Source organism: Neoarius graeffei, chromosome 9 (assembly GCF_027579695.1).
Source record: "Neoarius graeffei isolate fNeoGra1 chromosome 9, fNeoGra1.pri, whole genome shotgun sequence".
In the NCBI taxonomy this organism is placed as follows: domain Eukaryota; kingdom Metazoa; phylum Chordata; class Actinopteri; order Siluriformes; family Ariidae; genus Neoarius; species Neoarius graeffei.
In genome coordinates, this window is record NC_083577.1 from 21,509,722 (window position 1) to 21,532,207 (window position 22,486).

Sequence of the window (22,486 nt, forward strand, 5' to 3'; positions counted from 1 at the left end):
AAATTATTTTTATGACCTACACCAGAGCCAAGGGAGGGGGTAATATTCTGAGGTTAAAAAAACAACAACAACAAAAAACCCATAATTTCTGTGATCAAAGTCATACATTTCCAAGAAAAATCTTCGATATACTCTGAAATTATTAAGTTATACATTTGTGTGGAATAAAACTCAGAAATGTTGAGATTAATAAGTCAGAAATTGACAAGAAAAAAACCCCTTGGAAAATAGTGTTTGTGCATTATGGTGCTGAATGAGGGGGAGGAGAAACAGGCGAAGGAAACGGAGGACGCGAATGAAACGTGAAAGACCTACTGCAGTAACGGAAAGCAAGAAGAAAAGACGTTATGTTATATACGATGGAAAGGAAACGCAGAACCAAACTGATAAATATTAGCGGTCAGAGAGCATCTCGGTGTGATCAGCTGTTTGTTTAGCGAGAGAATGATGGAACTGTCAATGCACGCTCAAAGGTAAACCTGTAGATGGCAGTAATGCAACACTGGATGGCAGCTGCCGTAAAACCCAAAAGAATAAGACGGTAATCCTGCGCATGTGCACACAGACTTCCTCTGTCTGCTTGACTGCGTGAAGCCAGCGATTTCATGCACATTATTTGCTCAGGAATCACCTCAAATTAAATAACTTCCCAGCCACAGAATGGCCTGATATTTTGTGAGAGATTCCAGAAATAAGCATATCTCACAATAACCAAATTTCAGAGGGAACTAAATTTCACCGATTTTATGAAATCGAAAGGCCGTCTACTTTTAAGACCAACCAGTGCTAGTCTTTGGATTCGTCTCAGTGTTGGCATTCTTGGAGTGAGGTTTGGCAGTTTTTATAATGTCGTATTTATACCTGCTTTTAAACAGTATCATCTGCTCTGTCTGTTGAACGTTGTTGGGAATACAGTACATCCAAAAAAAAAAGTTTGTAAGGTTGCTTCAGGCAGAATATTTCATCTTCCATTCTCTCTGAAAAGCAAAATTACCCAGAACATTGTGTGAAAAAAATGTTCACTCGGCCAGATTTGGGAGAACCTACATACCGTGGATCAGCTTTTGGACGGAGTTCTTTGCACCCATGAGTGTAAGGTTTAATGGTATGGGACTTGGTGTTTACTGCAATCAACACACTCATGTCTCTCCCGCAAGGGTCCCTGGGGTCTCTCTAAGCACCGCTGACAAGAATGCTTCCTTATCTGAACAGCTGCCGCAGGAAAAAGCCAGGATGTGGCCTCTCCCTGCTTCGGCCGTCTACTCTAGTCACGCAACTGTTTGGCTGCAACCCATTAGCTCTCCATTGTCTCATTTATTGCACACACACACCATATTTTTTTACTCCAAATGCTGAATCTTACACATCTTTTTTTTTTTCTTCATTGCTTCTACTAGAACTTTTTGTTTGTTTTGAATGTTCTTTTTTTTTTTTAACTTGCTCTTTGTTCCCTGCAGGGATCTGCCTGCTGTTTTCCTTCACCCTTACTTAACTACCAAACATAGACACATCTTATTACTGACTCACTACTCTTGCTCTTGGAATAAGCATGCTTGCGTGTTATTTAAAAACAGGGCCACCTTTTAGATTGCTGGTTTCAACAACAGTGAGTTAGTTTGGTAAATCCTACACGAGGGTTTTTTTTCTCCCCCCTCCGTCTTTGTCCTTATTCAATCTCCCAGAGCAACTCGTGCAAGTTTGAACGTGCCTTTCTGTCTCAGATGGTGCATGGTTCCTTTGACATGAAACAAAAGCTTAGTTTAAGATTAAGAGTGTGGTGGATGATGGGGCCAAGATGTGAGTGGTTTGTGCGTTTAATGGAGAAACTTAATGGAAATTCGGGCGGAAAAATATATATACAGTCTCTTGCAAAAGTATTCATCCCCCTTGGTGTTTGTCAATCTCTCGTGGGGATATTTTTCATCTGCAGGGACAGGAAAGCTGATCAGGACTGAAGGAAAGATGGATGGCACTAAATACAGGGCAGTTCTGGAGGAAAACCTGTTTGAGTCAGCCAGAGGTTTGAGACTGGGGCGAAGGTTCACGTTCCAGCAGGACAATGACCCTAAACATACTGCTAAAGCTACGGTGGAGTGGTTTAAAGGGAAACGTTTAAATGCCTTGGAATGGCCTAATCAAAGCCCAGACCTCAATCCAACAGAGAATTTGTGGCATAACTTGAAGATTGCTGTACACCAACGCAACCCATCTAACTTGAAGGAGTTGGAGCAGTCTTGCATTAAGGAATGTGCAAAAATTCCAGTGGTTAGATGTGCTAAGCTAATAGAGACAAACCCCAAGAGAATTGCAGCTGTAACTGCAGGAAAAAGTGGCTCTACAAAGTATTGACTTTGGGGGGGGTGAATACCTGTACACACTCCAGATTTCTGTTTTCTCATCTTAATTATTGTTTGTGTCACAATAAAATAACAATTTTCACCTTTAAAGTGGTAGGCTTGTTGTGTAAATCAAATGGTGCTAATCCCCCAAAAATCCATTTTAATTCCAGCTTGTCATGCGACAAAACAAGACAAACACCAAGGGGGATGAATACTTTTGCAAGACACTGTATTTTGCAAGGATTTGCTGATCGTGTAGCATTAGAGGTTCTCGGTTTGCTTGTTTTAATGAATAAACAGGCTTTGAGAGTGAAAGGACATCATTTAGGTCGTTATCCAGTCTCGTTGACTACGTTTACATGCACGTCCAAATCGAGCTGCTGTTGGTAATCGAGCAAAGGGTCCCAGCAGGGGTGCCAGAGGAATCCAATCCTACATGCACAAGTGAAATCGGGCTATTGTGCAAGGTGCATTGTGCACCCGAGCCACACGTGGCGCTACACACCCCATCGTGTTGGTACACTTCCAGTTGTCGTCATGAAGAAGAGCTATAGTGTTGCCAGATACTGCTGACGTTTTCCAGCCCAAAACATGTTCAAATCCGCTAAAATACACTTAAAACACCCAATCTGGCAACAGTAGTAGTTCCGTGTTCAAGCTGTTAGGCTTGCTCTAACAGACTGTATGGCTACAAACTGTTTTGTAAGACAACTTATTTTGCACAATAATATTTTTCTAAAGTCCATTTTTTGCTTACAAAAAAATATTTTTTTTTTGCTTACAATTTAACTTATGTCTTAATAAACACAAAAAGTTCAGTTGTTTTGTTTTTATTGACATTCTTCAGATGTTGGACATATATACACACACACACACAAATACAATGACTTGTTTATGTACACAATTCACAGCTATGCAACAGCTGTACAGATGTATTTGGTGATACAGTAAGTGAGCTAAATTTTAACAGTGCAAACAATGCCACAAAAAGAAAAGATTCATGCCGTTGTCATGATTCGTTGTCATGCCGACCGAGGCTGTTGTGTTTCCCGCTTGTGGTCTCGTCACTCGTCACTTCCGGAAGTAGCTCGACAACTAGCTCGATAGGGTATACATGCACAAAGTAGCTCGGCAGAAATCGCATAAACTAGGTCGTGTAGCTCGATTCCGAGAAATCAAGTTCGGTTCAATTTCAGCCGAATTAAGGTGTATACATGGCATTTTGAACTTCGATTTCAGTCGAGCAACGGCAGAAATTCGATTCTCTCTATGTGCATGTAAACGTAGTGAGTGTCTTAACTGTTTTAACTCAGGACAGTGATGGAATCAGTGTCAGTTGTCCAATCCAGAAGAAAAACATTCAAAGGCAGTTCCATGTTCATGTCAGGACTGTGCGTGTTTGCGGGATAAGGTCCTGCCTTGTCTTCAGTTTCGTCAGATTGTCTTCCATAGTTTGTGAAGAAAGAGTCAACAAAAGGACAAAAGATGAACAGGATCATAGTAAACATCGGGATTAATCGTGAGCATTGACTGATCGGAACAAATCCACAGATAATATAAGCACCACAGTACCAGGAACTAAGAGTTAATTAGGCTCAACCGACAGCTTTTATGGTGTCACTGCTTCTAATGGCAGAGCCGTGGGTCTTCATTTAAATTCACGTCCCTTTGGAGTGTCCTTGGAAAGAACCGAGACATTGTTCATGAACTATCGACATTGCTAGTGATGCATGATTTCGATCTGACATGAGACCACAGGGCTCATGGGAACTCTTAAGAGATAGCAGCTTGGAGAAAAGTATTAAAATGTATACAGTCGGGTCCATAAATATTTGGATAGCGATGCAACTTTGGTCGTTTTTGCCTCTGTACACGACCAGAACAGATTTGGAATGAAGAAATCAAAATGTGATTGATTGAGTGGGGACTTTCAGCTTTCATTTAAAGGGTTTCACAAAAATACCGCATTAACTGTTTAGGAAATTTATAGACATTTTTCCAGACATTTTTTTTCACATCGTCCCTCCATTTTCACAGGCTCAGTAAACTGCTAGGCAGTTCATTGTGGGAAATAAGTAATTTTAAGCAGACTGTTACAGGACAGACAAGTCTGCAATGTTGTCTGTCTGTCCAAATTTCAGTCTGTCTGAATGATGGGCCAAAGGCCTGGAACAATGCGGCCGGGGGTCTGGGGCCTGCCTTAGGGCCCCGGAAGCTGAAGGGCTTTAGATGCTTGGCGATGGCTTCTCAGCTATTTCCAGGGACATTTCTGTGATCTTCAAAGACCAAATTACACTAGAGATTAGTTGCTAATTACACTACAAATTGAATATACTTTACAAGAAAATGTCAGAAGATTCAAGAAAAACATGCTTAAAGTTCTACCCAAGAAAACAGTAGCACACACAGGTCAGTTCCATGTCTAGAAAAGAGTATGGGAGGGCAAGGATGTTCCAGTTGGTTATAACTTACTGGTACTCATATGTAGGTACTATAATAACACTCATGAAACATTATGTCAACAACGACTATTTTTTATACTATGTTTATAATAGGGCGGCACGGTGGTGTAGTGGTTAGCGCTGTCGCCTCACAGCAAGAAGGTCCTGGGTTCGAGCCCCGGGGCCGGCGAGGGCCTTTCTGTGCGGAGTTTGCATGTTCTCCCCGTGTCCGCGTGGGTTTCCTCCGGGTGCTCCGGTTTCCCCCACAGTCCAAAGACATGCAGGTTAGGTTAACTGGTGACTCTAAATTGACCGTAGGTGTGAATGTGAGTGTGAATGGTTGTCTGTGTCTATGTGTCAGCCCTGTGATGACCTGGCGACTTGTCCAGGGTGTACCCCGCCTCTCGCCCGTAGTCAGCTGGGATAGGCTCCAGCTTGCCTGCGACCCTGTAGAAGGATAAAGCGGCTAGAGATAATGAGATGAGATGAGATGTTTATAATAAGTCTATAAGAAATGTAGTAATTAACAATACAACTATTCTTACAAAATAGATTTAAACTTTTGAGGATGAGATTCCAGATAACTTTGTAACAAAGTGACTTTTAAAATGACTCAAAACTAGACATGGTCATATCATTTGGCATTCAGACTAAAATCTGCTGGACTAGAACGTAGAAAATAGAAGAAAACACAACGAAAGAGAAACCAATCGAAACCGAAAGAGTGAAAATGATTATCATGCCGTTACCATCTGAATAGTCTTTTATGAATGTATAATGGCCTTTTCCACTACCCTTTTTCAGCTCACTTCAGCCCAACACGGCTCGCGTTTCGACTACCTCAGAGCAGCACGACTGAGCTCACTTCAGCCTCACTCAGCACCCAAAACTCGCACAGTTTTGGAGTGAGGCTGAACTGAGCCAAACCGAGCTGAGTGGGGCTAGGGGCATGAGGAGACACTCCCCTGTGCACTGATGGGTGAGGAGGAGTGTCCTCACATGCCCACACACGCCCCGCGAGCACGCTGGGAACCACTCAGCACCCACTTCCAGCCAGCACGGTTCAGCGCGGTTGTAGTCGAAATGCAACTCCAACAGCCCCACTCAGCTCGACTCAGCCCAACTCAGCCGCGTTGGTAGTGGAAAAGCCCCATAAGTGGGCTGTCAGTGCTTCGACTCCGGTATGACTGACTAAGGGGACAAATTTTATGTTCCATCTAATTTAGGTCAGTTAAAAAATATAATAATACTTGGCAGTGAATACACACGAGTGTAAAGTATAAAGTTTCTGTCAATATGTTTATCATGCTTGTATGATAAAACCTCGCAAAGATATTTATCTAAATACACTACTGTTCAAAAGTTTGGGGTCACTTTGAAATTCCCTTATTTTTGAAAGAAAAGCACTGTTCTTTTCAATGAAGATCACTTTAAACTAATCAGAAATCCACTCTATACATTGCTAATGTGGTAAATGACTATTCTAGCTGCAAATGTCTGGTTTTTGGTGCAATATCTCCATAGGTGTATAGAGGCCCATTTCCAGCAACTCTCACTCCAGTGTTCTAATGGTACAATGTGTTTGCTCATTGCCTCAGAAGGCTAATGGATGATTAGAAAACCCTTGTACAATCATGTTAGCACAGCTGAAAACAGTTGAGCTCTTTAGAGAAGCTATAAAACTGACCTTCCTTTGAGCAGATTGAGTTTCTGGAGCATCACATTTGTGGGGTCGATTAAATGCTCAAAATGGCCAGAAAAATGTCTTGACTATATTTTCTATTCATTTTACAACTTATGGTGGTAAATAAAAGTGTGACTTTTCATGGAAAACACAAAATTATCTGGGTGACCCCAAACTTTTGAACGGTAGTGTACATGACCTACTCATTCTCAACCTGCCGAGCTTCACCAGAGAAGCTCTCGACCCCAGAGGGTTAAAATATGATGAAAAAAACACTTTGTCAGGATCCAAAACCTGTAGTAGTCTATTCCCCCTGGCATATAATGCAGGGGGGTATAGCTATCGCTCTATCTGTCTGTCTGTCCGTCTGTAAACATTTTAGTTTCTGGAACATAATGCAAAAATTATTAAGAATTTTTTTCACGAAACCTGACAGTTATGTTAAGTGACTTGAGGAGTTGTGCCATTTGACATTTTGGGATTTCTGTGATTTTTATTTTTTCTGTATTTCCATGGCAACCAATTCGAAAAATTTGGAGTGGGCTTTCATGTGGGGGTGGGGGGGATGTCATTTCCTGATGATGCTTGTCTTTTAACGTTAGTGGTAAACCTACCCAGCTGATAACAGCATCGCATGGTGTCATGCCAGAATGCACTTCTACTCGCTGATGAGAGGCGACTTGTCATTCATCGAGAGCGTCCGCGATCAGCCAATCACAGGCCGTGTTACAACATAATGTATTCGCCCAGTGTAACATTTGGAAGAAAATTAGAAGGAGATTAGACCTATAGCTTTACCATTTTTCATGGGCCATCCAGTTTGATGCTTTTGAAATACAGACGGACAAATGTGAAAATTAGCGGTCAATGTCCACCAGTCTGGCCTTACTTCCCACACTGCAGTTTCGTGGACAGGTGTTGAAGGAAAATAAGGGCTCATGATCCAAATCATACCACATCATCTGTCAAACATGGTGGGCATGGGCGTGTATAGCTGCCAATGGAACTGGGGCACTGGTGTTGATAGATATGATGTGACTGCTGGTAGAATGATGGTAGCAGGATGAATTCTGAAGTGGATATATACTTTCTGCTCAGATTCAGTCAAATGCTGCAAAACTGTGATAGGACGGTGTGTCACAGTACAGATGGATGATAATGGCCCCAAACACCACGAAACCAATCCAAGAGCTTCTTAAGGCAAAGAACTTGAATGTTCTTAAACAGCCAACTGAGCTGCTTTTCACTTACTGAAGACAAAAGTGAAGACAGAAAGACCCGCAAACAAGCAGCGACTGAAGGCGGCTGAAGTACATACCGTAAAAGCCTGGTAAATCATCTCAAGGGAGGAAACTCAGCATTTGGTCGTGTCCATAGGTTCAAGATTTTAGGTAGTCATTGACTGCAAAGGAGATTCATCGAAGTATTAAAAATGAGGCAGTATTTTTGTTAAATCCTTGAATTAAAGATGAAAGTCGACACTTCAGTCACACCTTGATGGTTTCATTTCAAATTCATTGTGGTTGGTATAGAGAAGCAAAAATGGCAAAAATTGTGTCACTGTCCAAATACTTATGGATGCAACTGTACAGAGTACCAGGTGGTTAATCTTACCTGGATTTTATCGACTTGCACTTCCTGTTAATCATAACTATTCATAACATACTCATCCTGGCCATTCAGGAGTTCAACACATTTAATACTGTTTGTTTCTTCCTCATGTTCTCTGTCTCACAGGGGTTTTTGAGACAATTTCTAACCGTTATCTTCTTCAAAATTGGATTGAATTAAATATAATATTGAAATATTACCTAACAGAATATGGATACAAGCACTTCTGTCCTCTTTATTTATTTATATTTTTTTAATTTCTCTGTATTTCTGTGGGAGGTCTGGGCAAAACAAGGATAATAATATTTTGATAAAATAGTTAAAATTGGATTAAGTCTGTTTCTCTCCAGAGAAATTAGAGCTGTAACGAAAGACTCGTTTGGTCGTTTGCTAATCTGTCAGTTACTTTGATTACTTGGGATGAAATATCTTTTAACCCAGATTTACATTTGCATACAACTTGCTTCAAAGAGCTTTATGCTCCAGATTTCCACAGGGATAACATCTGCTGTCTTTCAACGTGAAATTTATCGCTGTATCAAAGACACAGTAAAGGAATTTGTTGCCAGCATCTTTTTACTATCAGTGTTCTCAGTGCTCTTCAAACCCTCTAAGAAATGGTCTGCATCAGTGTTTCTCAACCACTGGGTCGTAGCCCATTAGTGGGCCGTGATTTTTTTTTTTAAGTTGAAGCTAATTTTTACTCGTAGTAATGAGGCATTGTGGTGGTGATGCATGGCCATATACACGTGAGCTAAAAGTTTTGGTCACACAGCAGGTGAACACTTGACTATCACACCGTCGCGCACTTGAGTCTGGCGTAGCTTGAGTGGCCACGCTCACTCACAGAGCGCATTGTGCACGCTCCTGGGACCCAGTCGTTATGGGAAACACCTGATACTGATTTGTGTATCATCATTATCACCGTCACGTTGATTGAAGTATCATCATTATCACCGTCATGTTTGTTTCTAGCCATGTTTATGACGCTGTTTAAATACTCTCTGCTTTATGATTCTGCTTTCGTTTTTGTAAATATCACGCCTGCTACTAAACACCCTTCCTGCACTTTGATCTGTCTACCGCCGTCTATCTTGTAGTGCCCTGATCCCCAGATCTTTAACCCAGACACATATAAAAAGTTGCACGCCTCCATGCTCTTCCAGATTTCCATCTGTGTGTCCGTGTAGAACGATGTCTGCAGCACCAGGTAGTTTGAGACATCGGGGAACTGAACGGATGGAGAATTTCCCAACTCATAGGAAAAATCCTTCTTTGTTAGCGTGTAAGGATCTAATCCCATTGACTGGTTTCTATAGCCACTTCTTTCGAGTGTACTTCTTGGTTTTAATAATTTGCTTGTTTGCTGAACACAAACATGGCAATAAGTTCTTGTGTTAATGGACCAGACTCCATTTTTGGATCATTAATGCCTTTTGACTGAGAACGCCCTGCATGCATAGTTTTATGTCGGCTTCTGGCACATCCATACAGTTTTAAATACAATACCTACAATAAAAACAGTTCATTTTTATTGCATTTATTTAATTCCTGGGCTCCTGTCTGTAACAGGGAGTGATGTTGGATTCCATGAATGCACTTTACTGTAGATTATTAGATTCTAACATAATAGATGAGCCAAAATAATTGGGGATCTTTTTTAATGGGCCCCGACTCGTTACAAGTACAAATAGGTGGGCCTTAAAGTAGAAAAAGGTTGAGAACCGCTGGGCTAAATGCAATGGGAAAAATGCGAAAGAAAGAAAAGACACTCAAATACATCCTATTCAAATGAAAGCACAGAGCTACGTTCACTTCATTCACGTCTTTCTGTTTTACTGTGAGAAACAGGAAATCAGTAAACTCTACTGGGAGCTGAAACTATTGATTGTGCAGCATGACGTTATATAGAGCCTTTACAGAAACCAAACCAAAGCCAAAAGCAGATCATAAAACTCAACAGAAAAATAAAAAAAATTCAACATTCAGTGAAAACAGAAAAGGGAACATGGACACACAGCGTATGATTACCATGAGGGAAAAAATGCACCTTTTCTGTTGATGATCTTGTTATTCTAGCAAGAAAAAAATATCTAAATTGAGTTTGAGTGCTTGTGTTATTCTTATGAGTGGAACTCCAGACTTAGGAGAATATAGTAATGTATTGACCTGATTTTTGATGGCTTTTGCGACCGTACAACGTCCGTACATACGAACGACATCCGTGTACCACCGCAGGGAACCTGACCGTAAGTGCAAGGCAACATATCTCATAAACACTTGACTACCAACGGACAATGAAATTTGTTTCTTTATTTACATAATATAGATGGGTTTTCATCCAGCGCTTATTTTTAATTTCCTCTTTAAAAAAAATAAAAAATAGCGTGGGATTATTTATGAACTCAATAACAGCCCCTGACATGACGAACAACAGCAGAGAGTCTCTGACAGGTGCGGATGCGTTTTATTCCTCTTGAACACGAGGATAGCATCGAACACCACACATCAAGCACCGTACACTGTACACGAGCACCGTGAAAACTAAAGAAAACAAAACCAAAATAATTAACGTAGCATGGTTGTAAACAAATACACAATTTTGCAGAATAATGTTTCCAGACTCTGCTCTGAACGTTCCACGCCTTGCTCTACTCATCAAGGACCAACCAAACCTCTACAAGTTCTCCAAATGTGCACCATTAGCCGCTGAGCTCAAAGCCTTGTACTAAACCACAGTTCAACCAATGCACCGAACACAAACAAAACACACTCCATAAACAGCACACACAGACTTTACAGTGTGCATGAATGACACATCAGGATGACAGACAGCAAAGCTTTATAAAATACTGTGTTAAACCTCTGACGGAGGCACATGGGGAATATAAACACAGCAGCGAGCGTCTGTAGCATAACAAATACAGCTTCCTGGGCTGACAGCTCTGCCTGAAGCATGAATAATGAGGGACAACTCTGGCCACCATTTACAAACACATTTTACACTCATCGGGAGCTTCATATATATCTATATACTCTACCGTTCAAAAGTTTGGGGTCACCCAGACAATTTTGTGTTTTCCATGAAAAGTCACACTTTTATTTACCACCATAAGTTGTAAAATGAATAGAAAATATAGTCAAGACATTTTTCTGGCCATTTTGAGCATTTAATCGACCCCACAAATGTGATGCTCCAGAAACTCAGGCCCTGTCCACATGGCAATAGATTCAAGTGAATCTGATAAAATTGTTTATCGTTTCGGCCTGGCGTCCACACAGCACCGGCGTTTTGGGTGCCCCAAAACGAAATCTTTTGAGAATGGGTCCCAGAGTGGAAAAATATGGCAACGGCGCTGTTGCAAAGTCGTCTGGATGAGTAGAACGGATTTGTTTACGATGACATCACAACCACATGACTGTCAGTGCTTCACGCCGGGTAGAAGTGTAACGAACTCGATGCGAGTTGTCAACAAATCCTATAACTTGGTTCATGAAACACGCTTACAAAATATTTTCACTGTGAATATTTATTGTGTAATGGTGCAAAGTGAGAGAGAGAGAGAGAGAGAGAGAGAGAGAGAATAGCCCTTAGGGCAGAGTCTTTAGTCCAAACACTGCGGAAGCTAATGTGGCTAATGCTACAGAAGAAGGGGTTTATGCACATGCGTCAACTTCTTCCTCTATTGTTCTGGTGTCTCCGATGGGATCGTCTTACAGCGCACCTAGAGGTGTGGCATGTGTATTGCATCGTTTTCAGCAAGCGTTGCGTTGCCATATGGACCCGAAATTTAACTGATCCGTTGCCCGTGTGGACGCGATATTAAAAAAAAAAATCTCGTTGCCGTTGCCGTGTGGACAGGGCCTCAATCTGCTCAACGGAAGGTCAGTTTTATAGCTTCTCTAAAGAGCTAAACTGTTTTCAGCTGTGCTAGCATGATTGTACAAGGGTTTTCTAATCATCCATTAGCCTTCTGAGGCAATGAGCAAACACATTGTACCATTAGAACACTGGAGTGAGAGTTGCTGGAAATGGGCCTCTATACACCTATGGAGATATTGCACCAAAAACCAGACATTTGCAGCTAGAATAGTCATTTACCACATTAGCAATGTATAGAGTGTATTTCTGATTAGTTTAAAGTGATCTTCATTGAAAAGAACAGTGCTTTTCTTTCAAAAATAAGGGAATTTCAAAGTGACCCCAAACTTTTGAACGGTAGTGTATATATATATATCATCATTTTTTTTCTACTCAGTAATCCAGCTTGCTTGAGGCAGGTTTTCAGTATTTTCATACTCATTAATGTCATGCAAAGTTGACAGCATATCTAAAATAACCTCATATAAACGTCCAGGAAAAAAAATCAGTAGATTAATTTCGGCTCATGACGTCTCTGACTGTAAACATCCTCCAGCTGTTCGTTTTCTACAATCCCTCAGACTGACATGTGCTGTCACCAATTAGCAGCGAGCATGCGATGTTCAGTAAGGACCTACTCTTTCCTTTGAGTTAAGATCATTCTGTTTCTAATTTTTTTTTTTTGCACTTACAGGCCACTGTAGAGTAGCCTATCTGGTTAGACATGAGTTCGCATAAATTAGCTAAATACAACATGAAATTTGTTTCGTGCACTTGGTGAAATTGACACTTACAGCTTTCAGTTCAGTACTTTGCATAGCAAGTCATGTTGCTGTGAAGAATTGTCATGTAATAGGATGGAATGAGCAAACTTTGCATAGTGATGCAGGCTGATCTTGTCTTTCTTCTTCCATTACAGCCACCATGAAGAAAAACAGTTTGGAGTTTCACGCAGGGAAGGGTTTAGATACCAGCAATATGGATGCCATGGGCTTCTCAGAGGGAGACCTTCTCCTTCAGGTGATGGACCGGATATTATCTAAGAGTGAATTTTGACTAATTAATGACTAAATGATTATGTAACCCCACCTTTATTACTCACATACAGCAGCTGGGCCATATTTTATGTTGCATAACCCAGTATGGGTGGCACAGTGGTGTAGTGGTTAGCAGTGTCGTCTCACAGCAAGAAGGTCCTGGGTTCAAGCCCAGTGGCCGGCGAGGGCCTTTCTGTGTGGAGCTTGCATGTTCTCGCCATGTCCGCGTGGGTTTCCCCACAGTCCAAAGACATGCAGGTTAGGTTAATTGGTGGTTCTAAATTGACCGTGAGTGTGAATGATTGTCTGTGTCTATGTGCCAGTCCTGCGATGACCTGGCGGCTTGTCCAGGGTGTACCCCGCCTCTCGCCCACAGTCAGCTGGGATAGGCTCCAGCAACCCTGTAGGACAGGATAAGTGGCTACAGATAATGGATGGATAATCCAGTAGCTATACAGAGCTTTTAAAGTGGATAAAGGTGACTCCAGGTCATTAAAAAAAAAGTGAGGAAGTTATGACAAGACAGTTTGTTCAGGCTTTGTTTGTGAAAGAACACTCGTGCTAAGCAACAGCAAACAAAGCAGCATGTTAGTTTCTCCTTCACTTGGCTTCACTCGCACCATCTACTGTACTCAAGTGGTGTCTAAATTTTCCTGAGTGAAAACTGTCACATTTGTGCTACAAGTGATTGATTCGCAAACATGAGGCTGCGAATTATAATAATATTATAATGTCTGATGGCTTTAATAGACCATTAAATGATGTGTTTTATATTGAGGTGATTAGAGAAAATCGTCCATGCTGATTAAGAAATTCAGACTATTTCTCGATAATCACCTCGAGTGACTCGGCAAAATGGCGGCCAAGCACTTTGTCACTGTAAGTGAGGAAGAATTACAAATTATGGAAGAAAATGCTGTTCCTAAAAGCACTAAGGATGCTACGAAGTTTGATCTAAAACTATTCAAAGGTAAGGGGGGATTGTGATTTATTTTATCTATTTCAAAACAGAGTATTTTATGTGAGTGGGTGTAGATACAGTGTCTTGCAAAAGTATTCATCCCCCTTGGTGTTTGTCCTGTTTCGTCGCATTACAAACTGGAATTTTGGGGGATTAGCACCATTTGATTTACACAACATGCCTACCACTTTCAAGGTGTATTTTCTTTTAATTGTGACACAAACAATAATTAAGATGAAAAAACAGAAATCTGGAATGTGCATAGGTATTCACCCCCAGAGTCAATACTTTGCAGAGCCACCTTTTGCTGCAGTTTCAGCTGCAAGTCTCTTGGGGTATGTCTCTATTAGCTTAGCACATCTAGCCACTGGGATTTTTGTCCATTCCTCAAGGCAAAACTGCTCCAACTCCTTCAAGTTAGATGGGTTGCATTGGTGTACAGCAATCTTCAAGTTATGCCACAGATTCTTAATTGGATTGAGGTCTGGGCTTTGATTAGGCCATTCCAAGACATTTAAACATTTCCCTTTAAACCACTCCAGTTTAGCTTTAGCAGTATGTTTAGGGTCATTGTCCTTCTGGAATGCGAACCTTCATCCCAGTCTCAAATCTCTGGCTGACTCAAACAGGTTTTCCTCCAGAATTGCCCTGTATTTAGTGCCATCCATTTTTCCTTCAGTCCTGACCAGCTTTCCTGTCCCTGCAGATGAAAAATATTCCCGCAGCAAGATGCTGCCACCACCATGCTTCACTGTAGGAATGGTGTTCTCAGGGTGTTGGGTTTGTGCCACACATGGCAGACGTTTCCCATGATGACCAAAAAGTTCAATTTTAATCTCCTCTGACCAGAGAATCTTCTTCTGTGTGTTTGGGGAGTCTGTCGCAAACTCCAAACATGTTTTCTTTTTTTTTTTTTAAGCAATGACTTTTTTCTGGCCACTCCTCCATAAAGCCCCGCTCTGTGGAGTGTACGGCTTAAAGTGGTCCTATGGACAGATACTCCCATTTCCACTGTGGATCTTTGCAGCTTCTTCAGTGATCTCTTTGGTGTCTTTTGGGCCTTTTCCACTACCCTTTTTCAGCTCACTTCAGCTCACTTCAGCTGACTTCAGCCCAACACGGCTCGCGTTTCGACTACCTCAGAGCAGCACGACTGAGCTCACTTCAGCCTCACTCAGCACCCAAAACTCGCACGGTTTTGGAGTGAGGCTGAAGTGAGCCCAATTGAGCCGAGTGGGGCTACGGGCGTGAGGAGACACTCCCCTGTGCACTGATTGGTGAGGAGGAGTGTCCTCACATGCCCACACACGCCCTGCGAGCACGCTGGGATCTTTAACCACCATCTGTAAACACCATAAACCCGGAAGAAGAATTATGACAAAGAAGAAGAAGAAGATCAGAAAACTAGCACCAAGACCAGCAACACTAACGACTCCATGTCCTCCATGTTTATTGTTTACTATCCGGGTCGTGAGACTACCGCTTAAAAGGTCACTGATGTCACTGTTTGCGCCACCTAACGACATCACGTGACGTCCACCCACTTTCGCTAACTCCACCCAATGTGTCCACCCACTTCCAGCCAGCATGGTTCAGCGCGGTTGTAGTCGAAATGCAACCCCAACAGCCCCGCTCAGCTCGACTCAGCCCAACTCAGCACCGCACGGCTCAGCCCAACTCAGCCGCGTTGGTAGTGGAAAAGCCCCATTTGTTGCATCTCTGATTAATGCCCTCCTTGCCCGGTCTGTGAGTTTTGGTGGGCGGTCTTCTCTTGTCAGGTTTGTAGTGGTGCCATATTCTTTCCATTTTGCCATAATAGATAATGGATGGTGTTCCGTGGGATATTCAAAGTTCAGGATAGTTTTTTTTATAACCCAACCCTGATCTATACTTCTCCACAACCTTGTCTCTGACCTGTTTGGAGGCTCCTTGGTTTTCATGTTGCTTGCTTAGTAGTGTTGCAGAGTCAGGGTCCTTCCAGAACAGGTTGATTTATACAGACATCATGTGACAGATCATGTGACACTTTGATTGCACACAGGTGGATCTTAATCAACCAATTATGTGACTTATGAAGTGAATTGGTTGGACCAGCTCTTATTTAGGGGTTTCATCCTAAAGGGGGTGAATACCTATGCACACTCCAGATTTCTGTTTTTTCATCTTAAAAAAAGAAAAAGAAAAAAATAATCACCTTTAAAGTTGTAGGCATGTTGTGTAAATCAAATGGTGCTAATCCCCCCAAAAGCCATTTTAATTCCAGCTTGTAATGCAACAAAACGGGACAAGCATCAAGGGGGATGAATACTTTTGCAAGTCACTGTAAATGACAAGCCTGTGCCATGCCTTTTTTACATTTGCATGCCACTTTTGAAATTTGAATAAATTATTTTCTAAGATGATTTTTTTTAAATAACCACCTGTGTATTTATACTAATCCAATTATCCTCCTCAGGCTCAGTGAATATCGGTAAATAATAACCGCGACTTCGTCTCCGTTATTATTCACCGATACTCACTTCACCTTCAGCAAATAATTGTTAAATCTAAATCATTTACTACAACACCTACATAGTGAGCCACACATCTCTGAGAGGTGCATACCAGTTACCAGTACCATCACATTTATTATGACATTTATTATTTATATGAAATGTAAATAATACACTCATGAGTCACATAAACTTAATGTACTGTTCGTGCATTTATTTTTGATAGGCTCTCAATGGCTTTGTACTGGTGGTCACTGCAGAGGGTTATGTCTTCTATGCGTCACCAACCATTCAGGACTACCTTGGCTTCCATCAGGTAAGAGGCACTCGATAATTCGTTAGTCTAAAATATCGTGCAACACTTACTGTACATTACTGAATGGTGGCTCAGTTCTTATACTTTGGGAAAGTTGAACGGTGTTATGGGTTCATTAAAAAGATATGATACCGATAAGAAATGTGCTCTTGGGTCACTCCTGAATTCAATTCATACCAGATCCACTGCTGTATACTTTCCTCTTCCTCAGCTCTTCATGGGGTTGATGTGATTAGGTTGAGCTGATAGAGTTATCAGGACTTTGCCCAAGGGTTCAGCAGTGGCAGCTCAGCGATGCAGGGGCTTGAACCCCTGACCCAGAGCATTAAAGGTCACATATAATACCCCTTCTCCACAACTGGACACAGATCCCTGAGGTCTTAGGCCCGGTCCACACGGCAACGGATTCAGGTGAATCTGATAAAATTTTTTATCATTTCGGCCTGGCGTCCACATGGCACCGGCGTTTTGGGTGCCCCAAAACGATATTTTTTGAGAACGGGTTCCAGAGTGGAAAAATCTGGCAACGGCGCCGTTGCGAAGTCGTCTGGATGAGTAGAACGGATTTGTTTACGATGATGTCACAACCACATGACTAGAACAAGCAGCACTCTCGTGCGCATCATTCGTAACAACAACAGCAACAATGGCTTTTAAATAATTTTAAATAATTATTTTAAATAAACAAGTAAGTGAACCATTTCTTGAATTTCTTTTTTTTATTGGATAAGACTGCTTTTCAAAATGTTCACACACAATATAAAAAGTTATATAAATTATATAAAAATGCTTTTCAAAATGTTCACACACAATAAGAAAATTAAGTTATATAAAACTATGCACACTAATAAAACTAATTTGTACACACAGAAGGCACGATTTCCTCGCGTAGTCGCAGCCATCTTCTTCTTCTTCTTGTGTGTTTGTTCCTGTGAGTGCTTCACGCCGGGTAGAAGAAGGGGTTTAAGCGCATGCGTCCTACTTCTTCTATTGTTCTGGTGTCTCCGATGGGACCGTCTTAGGCTACGTTTACACTAGACCGTATCTGTCTCGTTTTCTTCGCGGATGCACTGTCCGTTTACATTAAACCGCCTGGAAACACCTGGAAACGGGAATCCGCCAGCGTCCACGTATTCAATCCAGATCGTGTCAGCTCCGGTGCTGTGTAAACATTCAAAATATGCGGATACGCTGTGCTGAGCTCTAGCTGGCGTCTCACTGGACAACGTCACTGTGACATCCACCTTCCTGATTCGCTGGCGTTGGTCATGTGACGCGACTGCTGAAAAACGGCGCAGACTTCCGCCTTGTATCACCTTTTATTAAAGAGTATAAAAGTATGAAAATACTGCAAATACTGATGCAAATACTCTCCATTGTGTAGTTATGATTGTCTTTAGGCTTGCCATCCTTCCACTTGCAAGTGGTAAGTGATATGCGCTGGGATCTCACACACAGCGGCTCAGTCCCGAATCGTGGCTTGTGCACTTCACTCGCGTGCTGTGTGAGCTGCGCAGGGCCGGAGTGCGCACCCTCCAGAGGGCACTCGCTGTTCAGGGCGGAGTGATTTGGAGTGCAGGATGCCTGCGGAGCCGAGCGTATCCGCGTATTGGCGTTGCTGTGTGCACGGCTAACGGTTTTAGTGTAAACGCGAATCGTTTTAAGAACGTTAATCTGATGATCCGCTGATTCGACGTAATGTAAACGTAGCCTTACAGCGCATGTAGAGGTGTGGCATGTGTATTGCATCGTTTTCAGCAAGCGTTGCGTTGCCATATGTACCTGATATTTTACTGATCCGTTGCCCATGTGGACGCGATATTTTTTTTACCCTCTAAAAAAAAAATCTCGTTGCCGTTGTCGTGTGGATGTAGCCTTAATGAAATGTCTGTGACATGCTTTGGTCAAAATACTACAAGGATAAAACACCACAGCTCCTTCTCACCCTGTCTAAACGGCCCTGTTCAAAACGGCTCATTTGTGTGCCTGTTCCTTTCAATGATAATGAGCCACTGCTCACTCCCCACCCCACCCCCCTTCTGCAAGCTAATCAGGTAGCACTTTCCTCATGAATATTTACTCACAAAGGCAGTTGTCAAGCCATGGGTGGAGATACTGAGGGATGAAGGGACGGCAGAATCTTGTGACATAGAAAGAGAAGCCAAATCTGAACGGCTTGTTGAAGCACACATTTTTATCCCCCTCTGGCTGAAAGGCCTGAAAGGGGATTATGTTGTGGCAATGTCCGTCAATCCGTCTGTCACGGGAAGGGTGCTAACCACGGGCGATTGCTCTAAGACAACGAGGGAGGCTCAGCCTCCTCTAAAAATGACGAACATCGTGTAGGATGAATTGCGCTAGGCTTATGTTATAGCCGACCTTATAACATTGCTATTTCAGATCCAGAATCATAGAAATATATGTGCTCAACCCAACTACAGTGCGAAATCATTCCGTTATAACTTTCCCCAGTTCGCCTAATGTGCACGTGAGTTTTTCCCCCTCGTGACAGTGCGATGCAGCTCAGCCTCAGTGGACTTCAATGGCATTTGGGAGCTAAGTGCTTGTCAATCTCAAAATGCAAGACGGTTATTGGACAAATATTGCGAAAATGCCCGCCCACGGACTCCCAGCATCACAGTGGGAGGGACATGGCAGTTTCCGCGAGGAGACTGGTGATTGGTGAAAGCGGCCGGATATTTTCTTTGATTGACAGCTCGTTTCAACTATAGACAGGCAACGGTGAATTTCAGTTCAGTCCCATGCGGAATCGCAAGTGCTGTGGTAAGAGATCAGCTTACATTTCGATTTCATTTATTACATACGGTTTCTACCAGCTTTTTTAGTTTGCATATATTTTCATTGTAAATAAAGTGTAAATATAGTGTTGTCAAGTTTGCTATCTTAGTTCCAGAAATTTCGTTTATTTGAGTGACTGAACTTGAACTTGAGGGGGCTAGTCAGCTAGCAAGAAAGCTGCGCACGGATGCCAAGCATTGCTGATTTAATTTTGGCGAAGCCATTTGCCAGTCTTCCTTTCGAGGAAAAAATTAAAATTAAAGAGCAGGGTAGACCAACGCCTCAAATTGACTTGGTGAAAAAGGTAGGGAATAATACTCGTTCCTTTCAGCTCTCCTGGTACGAGAAAGTGAATTGGCTAATAGCAAGTGACCCACATGAACAACAGTAAATAGGCTACTTTAGTAATATGTCATGGATGGACCAAAAATATAGAATCTATTTAAAATGTTTATGCTGAGTATATTATATTGGAATATATATTTCTCTGGATATGAATTAAACACAGCTACAATTTGGAAAACATTTTTAAACAAAAACACAGCCGAGAACATTTCACACTACAGACCTGGATTAAAAGTGAAGGGTTATCAAAATTGTCAATAAAACATTTCTCAGTCAAAATAAGTAAAATATAGGGAAAGTGTCACTGAATGAAATGTGTGGCACCCAGCTCTATGTTTGGCTCCCCAAGGTCAGTGCTTGTGCCTATTCCAGAACACTCTGCTGTTACTGCTGAGGTTCCTGACAAAGAGCTGCTTTCAATAATGATCAATTTTTAAACAATATGCCACAATTTTAAAATATAAAATGTTAAAATATACCCCCCCAACACCACCATCATGTATATTGGACAGTAGGCTAATGGGCCAAAAGAACCTGTTATTTCACAGTTTGTGACCCTGCCAACAATCAGCCAGATCAGAGGCAAGAGTATGGGCAAAATTGATGTGTTTTTTCTTTTTTCTTTTAAAATCTGGAAATATCGTAACCGACCAGCCTCCCCTGTTTGAAAGACTACCAGCCGCCACTGGTGCTAACCTTCTGAAATCAACTCCTCTCACAATTTTTGGAGGAATTTCATGAAACTTGGCAAGATCCTTTGTTATATGTCAGTAATATGTATATTGTAATTTTGTTAAATTTACATACAGTAGTACATACAGTATATTATTTTGTTCAATTTGCTCGCATTTTACCAGAGTTGTGGCCTTCGATTAACAACCTTGTACTTTCACAATTTCATGAAGGTGTGTTTTCCTCCTGACATCAACTCCTCTCACAATTTTTGGAGGAATTTCTCGAAGCTTGGCAAAAGGCCTTGTTATATGACGGTAATACAAATATTGCGATTTAATTTCGTTTGTGAAAATTTTCCCAGAGTTTTGACCCTTGATTAAATAACTTGTACTTTGACAGTTTCATGAGGGTGTACGTTCTTTTGAAATCAACTCCTCTTACAATTTGTGGAGGAATTTCACCAAACTTGGCAAAAGGCTTTGTTATATGACAGTTATACGCATATTGAAATTTCGTTTAATTTGAGGAAATTTTACCAGAGTTTTGCCCTCGACTATTAACAAACTTGTACTTTGGCAATTTCATCAAGGTGTGCTTGCTTTCTGAAATCAACTTCCCCCACAATTTTTATCCCCCGCTGGCTGAAAGGCCTGAAGGGGGATTATGTCGTGGCGATGTCCGTCCGTCCCGGGAAGGGTACTCACCTTCTGAAATCAACTCCTCTCACAATTTTTGGAGGAATTTCACCAAACTCGACATGATTCTTTGTTATATGTCGTTAATACGCACATTGCAATTTTGTTCAATTCAGTCACATTTTACCAAAGTTATGGCAGAGTTGCCAGTGGGGGGATATTGTGCTCTCAGAGCACTCTTGTTCATAATAAGTCGCCTTTAACGTGTTGAGCAACCACTGCCCCCCACTGCTGTGTACTTTATGCAGGAAAAACAAACAAAAACCCTTAAGTGTCATTACATTTTATATGCACAAGCTTGCTCAGTTATAACAGGATGTCGGTATTGGATCGGTATCGGGTATCTGTGATACTTAGAGCTTTATGATTGTATGTTTTGGGTTTTTTTTTTATAAATGATGGGACAAAAAACAAGCATGAAAGGGCGGGTTTATTGTTGACAGTGTTTCACTGAAGATGGCTGGAATCTGTTTGATTTCCTGTTATTCAGGAACCGAATTTCCTGTAATTCAGGTGGATTTTGATCAGAAAAAGCTCTGCTTTGTATGGGTTTGTAATGTCTATTCTTTTCGAGATCAATAATGTGGTTTTTTTTTGCAAAAAACTATCCATGTTGCAAATAATATCACACACACACCACAGAACTGTTTTGTCTCCATGTCAGAATTCCTGATCAGCTTTGATAACAGCTTCAAACTTATTTGTTTCTTTAAAAAACTTATTTTGCAGTCCGATATGGTCCACCAGAGTGTGTTCGAGTTCATCCACATAGATGACAGAGCCATGTTCCGAAGGCAGCTGCATTTTGCCCTCAACCCAAAGCTGATGGAAGCTGATGGTTAGTCAGTCGTTAATTACTTTGGTTTTATATCAGAATGATTTTTTTTTCCTGTTTGACAGCGTACACTAAATACTGTTGTATTCTAGAGCATTTAATACATTGTGACCATTGTATTATTAGGGTTTATCTGGGTGGAGAGACACTTCGAGACATTCCAGATAGCAAAACTCTGAAGTAGTGTAATGTACATTTACACCGTAACTTTAGGTTTTCCTCAAATTGACAGTATCAGCGTTTTCAGATAAAGTGTGGTTTTAAAATTTGGCCAAAAAGAGAAGATTATTATTTCAAAAACTGAAGTTTTATAAGGTTCTATCAGTCTCTTTTTCATTAACCAAGCTCAACAGAGACCATGTTATGATATATGCATGTATGCTATTTAATAAGT

General features: G+C 41.4%; 1 protein-coding gene across 2 annotated transcripts in view; it reads left to right on the forward strand.

Annotated features, from left to right (window-relative positions):
• The window catches only part of LOC132891523 (aryl hydrocarbon receptor-like), a 62,975-nt gene that overhangs the window by 26,484 nt on the left and 14,005 nt on the right, over positions 1–22,486 (forward strand). For both annotated transcript variants that reach the window (XM_060929194.1, XM_060929193.1), the window contains 3 exons: positions 12,857–12,957; positions 16,654–16,743; positions 21,987–22,095. In XM_060929194.1, coding sequence (XP_060785177.1) covers positions 12,857–12,957; positions 16,654–16,743; positions 21,987–22,095 — 300 coding nt within the window. The remainder of the gene's footprint in view (positions 1–12,856; positions 12,958–16,653; positions 16,744–21,986; positions 22,096–22,486) is intronic.